The sequence below is a fragment of the Perognathus longimembris genome, chromosome 11, assembly GCF_023159225.1.
Source record: "Perognathus longimembris pacificus isolate PPM17 chromosome 11, ASM2315922v1, whole genome shotgun sequence".
NCBI classification, from domain to species: domain Eukaryota; kingdom Metazoa; phylum Chordata; class Mammalia; order Rodentia; family Heteromyidae; genus Perognathus; species Perognathus longimembris.
The window spans coordinates 53,446,191-53,457,753 of NC_063171.1; the positions used below are offsets into that span (position 1 = coordinate 53,446,191).

The following is an 11,563-nucleotide window of genomic DNA, read 5'->3' on the forward strand; positions in this document are numbered from 1 at the left end:
TCCCAGGACCAGCACAAAAATAAAGACAAATGCCTTCAATGAGCCTTTCTATATAGATGTCATTGCTTTTATTTCTACATTTAATTTCTAGGCATGACTGCAGAACTTAAGTCTGATTTTGAATATCCATGAGAAATGAGTTTCCTTTTGCTACTAATGGTCACCTGCCATGCTCTAGCCTAACCAACAAAGATAAAAAGCTTGGCCTTGCCCTGGGTTTATTTAATACATTCTATTCTCCACATTATTGCTGTTTCCCCCTTTCCTTCCAGTGGGCTTCCTGCTTTGAGTGTTTCTTTCATGTCCTTTTCCTTATATCTCTGAGACCTTTTGTACTGTTTCTGGGCTTTATTACTACATTGTTTTTTGTTTATTCTTTGTTCTATTGCCATTTCCTCTGTGAGCAGCTAAAAAAAAATCAAATCTTGGCTCTCATGTTGTTTCTAGATATTTCAGTCCATATCTGCAATAATTGATGAAAAACTAAAAATCAAAGCCTAGTTTCCCCACCAGTTTTTCCTTAAGCTTTAACATTAGATGTGATCCAATATCAGTTGATGTCAAACACAGTCTGGTTTTCATATGGTTTTACTCTTCTGTTTTTGCCAGTCCTGGGGCTTGAACTCAGGGCCTGGGCACTGTCCCTGAGCCTCTCTATGCTCAAGGCTTAGTGCTCTACCAGTTGAGCCACAGTGTCACTTCCGGCCTTTTCTGTTTATGTGGTACTGAGAAATCGAACCCAGGGCTTCATGCATGCTAGGCAAACACTCTACCACTAAGCCATATTCCCAGCCCCAAAGACACTGAGTTTTGATGACTAAAATTCAGAGATATGTTTACGTTTGGTGGGTTTTACAAGAATCTTACAAGGTTCTTCTCAACTTTCACTGGGAGCTGACTTTAGAGAGCTGAGATTACAGTGTGTGTTAATCCCTTGACTCATTTTCAAATTGGCAGTCTCTTTTCCAAGAAGAGTATTATTTCTTCATGTTTAAGGTATGCAGAATTTAATCAGTTTGGATGCTAAGCAAATTACCAAGAGGTTTCTCCAAAATTAGCAAGAAAAAAAACCAAGCCATTTTACTCTACCAGGGACTACAATCTTTATGGGTGTTGTGAATAATGGTGTGGTTTACCTTCATTTTAATCCACTTGGACTGTGTTAAAATTGCTAGGCCAATGAGTTAAAAAGAAAATCTTGAGTCAAGCTTACCAAAGTGTTTTGCCTACAAAAATGCTAGGGAGAAGCCAAGTTTGAAATGTTTTGCTGCTGTGTAAGAGGTGTTACTACTGTCTCTGCTGCTGGGGGTTCTGACTTCTTCTATCTCCCCCACCCCGCCTCCATCAGGTTATGAAGGAATAGAGCAAGTTGTCAGGAAAATTATTCAAGGGTGTGGGCAATGAAGGTTCTCTTAAGTAGCCACTGAGTTAAACCTAACTGCTTACTTTTACAGAAGTCTAAACATCTCCCTATTTAGGATAAAAAAAATGCTACCCTGTTTGTGGACCATGTTTGTCTTGTCTATTGGTCCCTCTTTGGGTATCAAATTCTCACATATGGAAGAATTTTTTTTTTTTTAAAAGGACCACAGTGGCAAGCTCCAGGCAGAGGTAAATGGTAGGCCAACTGCCTCTTTATCAATCCTACTAGGAATTGAGGATATCTTACACCACAAGTGGCTTCCAAATTTTACATAGAAGATGCAGGGGGTTTGAAGCTCTATTTATATGTGGTCAGGGGAAAATTCTACTTGACCACCAATTTTAAAGGAGTATGACTCCAGGACTTCCCAGTTGAGGTATACCCTCCCTCTCCTTCTTTTGCAGGTCCTGGGACTTGAACTCCGGGCCTTAATAGTTAACTAATTTTCAACTTCTTGAACTGTATAAGGCAGTATATTTTTTTTGGCCTGGTTAGAAACATTATAACTTTAATTTTCCCCTCTGCCTCTTTTCCTCCCAACCATCACATTCTGTCAATTCTTCCTTTGTAGTGTTGGAGACTTCCCTCCACTCTTTCTATTCTTGCAGAACAAAAACAGAAAATAAAGATCCAGTTTTTCAGTCTGGATAGGGACATGAGAAACAAAAAAGTAGAAATGAGAATATTTAAAAATTGCAAAATAAAAATTACTTCTTAATAAACTACTCAGAAAAAGCTGGAAGTGGAGCTGTGAGTCCAAGTGGTAGGGCAGTAGCCTCCAGCACAAGAAGCTCAGGGATGGCATCCAGGCCCTGAGTTCAAGCCCCATGACTGGCAAAAGAAAACAAAAGAAATAAAAACTCTTAAAAGCTGCAAAACAACACAATTCCACAGAAGCCTTATCTACACTGGACTTGTATCAGCTGAGGGGGAGAGGGGGAGTGGGATGGCCCCTGAAGGTCTGTGTGAAGGACTTGGGGATCAGTTCAGGCCACCCTTAATGATTCAAGCCACCTTGGATCAGAAAATCATCAGTTCCAGATTAATCCCCACTCAACATATATGCATATATGTCCACAATACATATATATACACATATACATATATGTGTGTGCACACACACACATATATATAATGCACTCCATCTAGTGTTGCTAGCTTGTTAAGGAGTATTTCATTATAGAAATTAACGTCCAAGTGGAGAGCCGTGCTTTTGTTTTCTGACTGCCCTCCCCCACCCCAGCGACCAAGACAGGGTTCCGCTGTTTGTAGTCTATAAATAGTGTGAAATCACAGAGCACTGGAATTGCGGGGTTAGATGGACTCTCACGTGTTCCACTTGGCCGATTCTTAGCTAAGGTGAAGAAACAGGTGTGTTTAGCCCAGAGTCACTCACCTGGCCGGTGAGGAGGCAAGGATCAGAGCTCCAACTGTGGGCCCTACACTATCCTCGGAGAGCCGGTGACAGAAATGCCTACCTACCCCCACGGCCACCTGGGGGGCCGGGGCCGTTCACTCCACCCGGACATTCACCAAGACTAAACCCCCGGAGGGCCGGGCCGCTCGGCGGCGGTACAGAGCCGAGTTCCCGGAGTTAGCAGCCACACTTGTTTAGGAGTCCGGGGGCCCGAGGGCGCTCCCGCAGGCCCGGCTGCTCTCCCCGCCCCTCCCAGGCCGCCGAGCTGTCACCCGGCCGCCGGGCCGCTCGCCCCCACGTGGACGCGACTCGGAGGATCAAAGTCTGTCGGCAGCCTGGCGGCGCAGGTGTGCTGAGGGCCACCCCCCCTTCCCCGCCCCCCCCGCCCCCCCCCCCCCGCCTCCGGCACTGCAGCGCGGGAAGCCAGGGCTCCAGCTCAGCCCCCGGGGGGCCCCGGCCCGCCCGCGCCCCGCCCCTCCCCCCGCCGCGCTGCACGCGGCCCCGCGACCTCGACCCTCCCCCCACGACGCCCGCCGCTGCACCCGGCCACGGCCCCCCGGCCCACGCCCCGCTCCCGGAGGAAAAGGCCCCGCCTCCATCAGTTACAGCCTCGACTCCGCCCCCTCCCGCCCCCTCGGCGAGTTTACCCAATAGCAATCGAAGCTGGGCGGGACGCGACGGCTGTCGTGAGGGCATCCTGACCAATGGGGAAGCGTGCCGAGCCTGGAGGGCGGGGCGCCGGGGGCCTTGTCACGCTCGGGTCCGTGTGAAAACGGGGGTTCCGAGTGCAAAGCAAAGTTTTTTTGTAAACCGTCTGCAAAGGCGGGCGGGGGGTGGCGGCGAAGAAGGCGCCCGAGACCGGGCCGAGTGCAGCCGCCGCCACCGCCACCGCCGCCGCCGCCTTTTTTAGCGCCTCAGCCTCAGGCTCCTCAGTCCAGCCGCCGCGGAGGAGACCGGTAACGAGAACCCGCAGATGCTCCGAGCCTTCCCGGCGCGGAGCTCCCGGCCGCCCTCTCCCCACAGTCCGTCCGCTCCGGCTCCAGTTCGGGCTTCGCGAGCCCCGGCTCCCCGCCACCACCGTTGCCGCCGCCGCCTCCGCCCCGCCGCCGGTGTGGGAGCCGCGCCGGGCCTCGGCGTCCGCTCGTAGGACCGGCGCCTCCGGGGCCGTCGGCCGGCGCGGGGCGCGGCGGCCTGACCCCGGGCGGGGTCCCTCCGCGGTCTCCCTTCGGGTGCGGGGCGCCCCGAGCCGTCCGCCGGGCCGCCGCCATGGGGTGCTGGGGACGCAACCGCGGCCGCCTGGTGTGCATGCTGATGCTGACCTTCATGTTCATGGTGCTGGAGGTGGTGGTGAGCCGGGTGACCGCGTCGCTCGCCATGCTCTCCGACTCCTTCCACATGCTGTCGGACGTGCTGGCGCTCGTGGTGGCGCTGGTGGCCGAGCGCTTCGCCCGCCGGACCCACGCCACCCAGAAGAACACGTTCGGCTGGATCCGGGCCGAGGTGATGGGGGCCCTGGTGAACGCCATCTTCCTGACCGGCCTCTGCTTCGCCATCCTGCTCGAGGCCATCGAGCGCTTCATCGAGCCGCACGAGATGCAGCAGCCGCTGATCGTCCTCGGGGTCGGCGTGGCCGGGCTGATGGTCAACGTGCTGGGGCTCTGCCTCTTCCACCACCACAGCGGCTTCGGCCAGGACTCCGGCCACGGACACTCGCACGGGGGCCACGGACACAGCCACGGCCTCCCCAAGCCCAGTCGGGTCAAGACCAGCCGCACGGGGGGTGACGATGGCAACGCGGCCCCCGGCGAGCCGGGGCCGGACCAGGAGGAGACCAACACCCTGGTGGCCAACACCAGCAACTCCAACGGGATGAAACTGGACCCGGCAGGTGAGCGGGGACCGGGCCGCCCGCCGCAGGTGGTTGGCTCTGGGACCTTTGGAAGCCGGGGACCCTGCGCCTGGCCCCGGGCGGGATGGCCCGCACGCCCCCTGGTGCCCGCGGTGCCCCGTGCGCCGCCGGCCAGCTCCCACCACGCCCCGCACCCGGAGCCGCCGGGACTTGGGAGGAGCCTGGGGGCATCTGGGTTGTCTGGGGTCTGGGGACTGTGGGTCTGGTGGTAGGGGGAAGGGTCCGGAGGTGACTGTCACCTGGCTGCACTTCGCACCGCACTTGGCTGGCTTTGTAAGCTGTCCTTCCTTCCTACAGACTTGTCTGGTTTGTGGCCGCACTGAATTCGATCGTTTCTAGGTCTTTGGGGTTTAGGAAATGTTTCCCGATTTTAATTCTGGGGAAACGGAGACTATTTCCCTTTCCCCCCCCCCGCCCCCATCATCTTTAGTTTGGGGGTTGTTGGAAACCTTAACTCTGCTAAAGTAGCGCTTAGGTGCATTGAACAAGTTTCATAGTGGTGTACTCAGAGCCCTGGTTAAAGGTTTCCTTTATGAACAGCAGTGCATGTTTCCAGTTAATTGGCCCCTAATCCCCAAAATCATAGGCTTTAGGGACCTGTCTGGGCATGTTTAACATTTACTTCTCTAGGACTTTTCCTAATGGTGCTAAAATGTAAGTGGTGGTAATGTATTGGTGTCATATTTTTTTCTCATATGAGTGCATTTCATCCTGAAAATAATATTTAGAATGCTGTTTATAGAAGTAAAGTTTGGAGGGGGCAATGAAGAGTTAACCACTGTGACCCAAACTCAAAGATGTTGAAAGTAGTTTGACTATTATTGTGTTTTGTCTCATTGTATTTGTGTACCTAGTTGTCTTACACTACAAAGACAGTTTACCTTCTCAAATATTAGAAATTTCATATGTGAAGTGCAAGTTGTGCCTTTGAAAAGCCTTAGTTAATAGTAGGTGGGCTTCTCATTTAGCTAGACAAGACATTATTCCCAAAGTAAATTAAGCTACTCTGGTGTGTAGTGCAATTGATTTATGAGATCAATACTTTGGACTTAAAAGCTTTTAGAGTAGGTGGTGGTCATTTAGTTATAATTTTACTAATAATCTTTTTGAGTGCTGATTTATGTTGTTGATTTGTTGATTTTTAAACCCTACCAGGAGACTATCTTTTATATTCATGATAAATATTTGAAACTGATTTTATTCTCCATCAACCTAAGTGACAGAGTCCAGTGTTAATCAGGCATTTTGTATTATTAGGCTTGTCGACAGCTGCAGTTAATGGATAATTGTCTTCAAATTTATATTTGCCTTTATATAATCCAAAAAGAATGCAGCAGAATATCTACATGATCAGGTTCTCTTAGAAGGAGTGGGAGTAGAAGGGTGTATATATAGCAGGGTGGAGGAAGACTATCATGACTTAACTTAGCCTTGGTCCATATGTCCTAACCCACTTCCAGAGTGTCTGTTTATATTAAATTGCCCTGAGCATACTTTTGTTGTGCTTTCTGAAAAGAATTTTACCTTTCTCACTTTAAAGGAATGAAACAGGATACTTGTCTATTTATCTAGATACTTTGAATGAGTTGGTATATATCTTTCTTATTTGTAGACCCAGAAAAACCCAGAAATGAGGATTCAGTGGAAGTACAAGTGAACGGGAATCTTATTGGAGAATCTGACCACATGGAACTGGAAGAAGATGATAGGGCTGGACAACTCAACATGCGTGGAGTTTTTCTGCATGTCCTCGGAGATGCCTTGGGTTCAGTGATTGTAGTAGTAAATGCCTTGGTCTTTTACTCTTCTTGGAAAGGTTGTTCTGAAACAGACTTTTGTGTGAACCCATGTTCCCCTGATCCTTGCCAAATGTTTGTAGAAAAAATTAATAGTTCTTATGCATCCATTCATGAGGTTGGCCCTTGCTGGGTGCTATATTTAGATCCAACTCTTTGTATTGTAATGGTTTGTATACTTCTTTACACAACTTATCCATTACTTAAGGAATCTGCTCTTATTCTTCTACAAACTGTTCCTAAACAGATCGATATCCGAAATTTGTTAAAAGAACTTCGAGATGTTGAAGGAGTTGAGGAAGTTCATGAATTACATGTTTGGCAACTTGCTGGAAGCAGAATAATTGCCACTGCTCACATAAAATGTGAAGACCCAGCATCCTACATGCAGGTGGCTAAGACCATTAAAGACGTTTTTCATAATCACGGAATTCACGCTACTACCATTCAGCCTGAATTTGCTAGTGTAGGTTCTAAGTCAAGCGTAGTCCCGTGTGAACTTGCCTGCAGAACTCAGTGTGCTTTGAAGCAATGTTGTGGGACACGGCCACAAGTCCTTTCTGGAAAAGATGCAGAAAAGGCCCCAACAGTTAGCATTTCTTGTTTAGAACTTAGTGACAATCTAGAGAAGAAGCCCAAGAGGACTAAATCTGAAGGCATCCCTGCTGTTGTGATAGAGATTAAAAAAGTGCCAAACAAACAACCTGAATCATCTTTGTGAGTCTTGAAAAAGATGTGATAATTGACTTTTGCTTAAAACTGCAAGAAAAAGACTCCATTGAAACTCTAAGTTTGCCAAGTAGTGTAATTGAAGTCCTTGTCTGGTCACACAGGTTAATTCTATTTTTATAAGAACATAATGGGACTACATAACAGAGTTCTATATTACAACTTTGTGATTACTAGTGCAGAGTACAGCTATGCTGTAACAGTTTTGAAAGCCAGTTTTTAACACTTATGTTACATTTTTGTTTAAGTATAAACCTTATATGGCATAATGACATTTGATTTCTGGTTTTCCTATGCTAAAAATTAGGGGGATAAATAAAATTGTTACTGGAATTTCTTTGCTTTTCTTTTCCCCCCATTGTTATTCTTTTTTAGAATTATAATTGGTAGACCTTTGAAATCAACAACTTTGTTTCCTTTGACATTTTAGGTAATATTTACTTGCCCTTTGAGATCATTACATAGCATAATGGCAGAATATTTTAAGAGTGACTCATGGCTATTCCAGGAAATAAGATTAGATATATTCTGTATTCCATATTTCTGAGTATTAATCTAAGAAACTGACATAATTAACAAACTGAATTATAGTTTACACATAATAGGGCATATGAGGAATAAGAGCAGGGAAGAAAAAGTTTACTAAACTCATTATTTAGATTATTATGTTAATGTGCAGACTACAACTAAACTATTTTGAGATTTTCAACTTTTTTTATTCTACCAAAGTTGGTCTAAAACATGGTCATGTTCACCAGCATTACTCTTAGAAAGACTGGTATTAGACACAGCTGAAAGATTACTCAAAACATCCAAATATTTTTAAGAATGTTGACTTAGCTTGCTCAAGGCAAGCTATTAATGTAATCTTCTAAATTGTGTTTAAAAAGATAAGACTTCAAAGCTAAGTCATTTCATGGTGATCAAGCACAATCAGCAATGCTTGTGGTTTGCCAAGAGCCGCTGACTTGAGAGAAAAGAGTATTAGATGGTTAATAAAATTTGGATGTTAAATTCTTAGAAAGCAAAATAATTAGGAAAAAAATGAAGCTTCTACAAGTTACTGTGTCTTGATATTATTTAGTTCTTCCACCGGTGGACCATTCTGCAGGATATCACAATATCGAAGCAGGAAATTATTCTTGGCTATTTCATTATTGCTATAGATGTCACACAAATATTTAAGAGTATTTAAGTTATATTTTTCTTGATAGAAAGGGTTATGCTTTGTGAAGAAAGTGTAGATTTTTGTCCTCAAAAGAATGGATATTAATGTCAGTTATCATGTATAGCTCTATTTTTCTAGAAACAAGGTATTCTGACTACTTGAGTAACTTTTATAGCTCACTACTTTTGGGAAGGCTATCTTTTTGGGGTTTGAAATAATGCATTGCTTAATAGGTCTTAAGATGAAAGTGTTGGAATACAGTTACTTTTAAAGGGATGATCTTTTTGTGGTAAATGGTGTGTTTTTTCCCTGGTATCAGCCTATTGCTGGCAATGGGCCTATTTAAGAACAGCCAATTTTTCCATTGCGAAGGGTAATTTGAGGAATGTAGTTTGTAAACTTGCATTTACTATAATGGGCCAAAACCATAACCTGCCAATTTACAATATACACCTTGATCTTTTGATGCTCTTACCTAGTATTGTGTAATTCTTTAACCGGTAGTTACTTTGAATTTTATAGAAAGGTTTGGGCTTTTGGTTTTTAAATATGAAATTTGAGGGATCTATCTAGAAACACAAAAGAGCTGCAAATTGTACTGTACCATGCACATTCCTAAGTTAACATTTTACAGAATGTTTTAAGATCTTCATGTTATGTGAACATTTCAACAATGATACAATAGGATAACTAGTAAATGTATTACATTCAATGGGGTTTTCTTTACAAATGCTGTTTGGGGTCTGCTTGAAAGGTGGGTTAACACCCAAGTATAAGACATCAGCGTAAGAATTTTTTAGAATTGCATAGAAGCATGGAACAAGGGCTGTGTTTTCTTTTTCAAAAGTGCTTAGAAGATAATAGCATTTAGGTTTTAGTTATTTCACTTTCTTACTTTTTAAGTAGCTTACATGTAACAGATTGGTACCATGGGATCTTTTTTCAAAGGACTTTTGTCATTGCAAAATCAGTGGCCACTGACTTTCACCTTTTGAGTTGTAGCAGAGAATTATTTATTTCTTTACAATGCACTTTCTAACCCATTTTTAGCTATTAGCATTGTCTCTAAGGGGGGGGGGAGACATACTGTTATATTTAAATGTTGTAAAATTTATCTTTTCCAAAATAGCTTGAGAGAAAAGGAGGGAAATACCCTGAATTCTTTGGAGACTTAATCCTATTGTTTAAATATGCTGTTCAGTAACATTGCACCAGTTTGAGAAGTCACAGCTCTCCTAATTAGCTCTTTTATTTTGGAGCAAGATCAGTGTAGAATATGTATTTAGGAATGTGTCTGTAGTCTCTAAGGTTTATTGAGAACGAGGTGCTGCATGCACCTACCAATGCACCTACATCAGAAATTTTTCCAAGCCAAACGCAGCCTTACTAAGAGATTGACTTCTCCATTGTCAACCTTGTACCTGGCACGACTGTTTCTTTTTTTTCCAAAGGAGCCTATCTACAAATGTAAAAATGTGGACTAGAGCCTGAAAAACAAAATTCTCAAAACTTTTGCTGTATGTATTTTAGCATTTTAGAAAACAAAATGCTGAAGAACTTTATCCCTTAGGTATGTAATTTTGAATAGGAGAAATTTCTGTCAAGTGCACCTTGGAAAAACGACAGTAGGTAGAAGGCTCTGTTAAGTAACATGTTTGTGTCTTCTTAGCATTCTCAGTTCATTTCAAAGTTTTGAGGGAAAAGACCAATGGAGCCTAGTGTGAAATATTTAGCAGGGTAACTGGTATTGAAGACTTCTACTGTTTTGTAACTGGTTATCATTTGAATGATAAACATGTCATTAACCTGCTGTCTTAAAACATTCACATACAGATACGGGGGAAAAATTCTACAATTTGAAAATATTTATTTTAATGCTGAGTTTCAGTTAAGTGATAAAACAGTGTTAAAGTCTTGGAGGTGGTGGAGGGTTTTTTGTTGTTTTTTTAAATTAAAACTGTGTCATACGGTGTTTCACTGTCTCTGAAACAGGAGTTGTAATAGCACTATTTCGATGTAGCTCTACCGAAATGTGGCAATGCTATTTTGTTTTACTACGTAGCTCTGAAATATTTTAGCAGTCATTTTCACTGGCACAAGAGCTTTTGTATGTTATTGAATTTAAACTTTTAAACCAAAAATTTTATGGGTCAGTGTCTTTGGCATAAAGATGCTGAAGGGAATGTAACATACAATTCATATGTGGTTATATAAAAATGACACCAATTGCCATGTTATGGTTCTGCCTTGAAACAGCACAACGAAGTGTATCAGTGTATTCTGTGATTCTTTAGAAACTTCCCTATTGTGTTGTGTGTCTGCTATTGCCCATCTTCCGGGCTGGATGCAGTGAAGTTAAATGCAGTTATCATCTCAGTGCAGATGCAGATAAAATGTCTAGTGCTGCAACATTTTTCCTAACCTTTTGTACGTTTTATGACTGTGTTATTTTTCCAAAGCTGTTCCTACCTCACCATGAGGCTTTATGGATTGTTATGTATTATAAATGTTCTATATGAGACAGACTACTGTGTTTCCTTCTCATTTATTAAAAAGTTAAGTAGAAAAATAAACTAATTTTAATACTTACTTTGTTTTGTGCACATGGCCTCTCCGGTATCGGTGGGGGTTATGAGATAGAAGTGGGTTTCAGGTATTGAAAGAGAAATTGCTGTTTACAAGGAATTTAGTATATAGGACAGTATAAAGGATAGTATGGATGAAAAGTGTGCGCAAGAGTTGCGATAGAAATGGAAAACACTACAAAACCCATGAATAAATAATGGCTGTAATTTTTTTGTTATAACCATTAAGTTTACAAATAACAGTTATGGTTAACCTTTTGTACCTTAAAAGTTAAGCATAGATACTAATAAGGATTATGAAGTATTTTGTAACTGGTTGTCTGAAACTGTTAACCAAAATCTGGGACATTAGGGTGGTTATATGAACCTTGGGACTACTACAAAATGTAGGCAGTTTCACATAAAAGTTTCTTCAAAAAACTTTTGGTTAGGGCTGCGAATATGGGTTAGCAGTAGAGTGTTTGCCTAGCATGCACAAAGCCCTGGGTTCGATTCCTCAGCACCACCTAAACAGAAAAGGCTGGAAGTGGGGCTGT

The 11,563-nt window shown here is 43.7% G+C and overlaps 1 protein-coding gene across 1 annotated transcript; it reads left to right on the forward strand.

The window, feature by feature from the left end:
• The first annotated feature begins 3,555 nt into the window (after window positions 1-3,555).
• Window positions 3,556-11,028, forward strand: Slc30a1 (solute carrier family 30 member 1). The gene is made up of 2 exons (XM_048357002.1): window positions 3,556-4,728; window positions 6,362-11,028. Exons 1-2 carry the CDS (start codon window positions 4,107-4,109, stop codon window positions 7,264-7,266), a joined length of 1,527 nt encoding a protein of 508 aa, XP_048212959.1. The 5' UTR covers window positions 3,556-4,106; the 3' UTR covers window positions 7,267-11,028.
• The last annotated feature ends 535 nt before the right edge of the window (window positions 11,029-11,563 follow it).

Bases quoted from the DNA above. Each gene is read 5' to 3' on its own strand.
- Slc30a1 (XM_048357002.1), top strand. From the start codon at position 4,107: ATGGGGTGCTGGGGACGCAACCGCGGCCGCCTGGTGTGCATGCTGATG. The intron at 4,729-6,361 runs GTGAGCGGGGAC...TCTTATTTGTAG, and splicing joins GATGAAACTGGACCCGGCAG to ACCCAGAAAAACCCAGAAAT.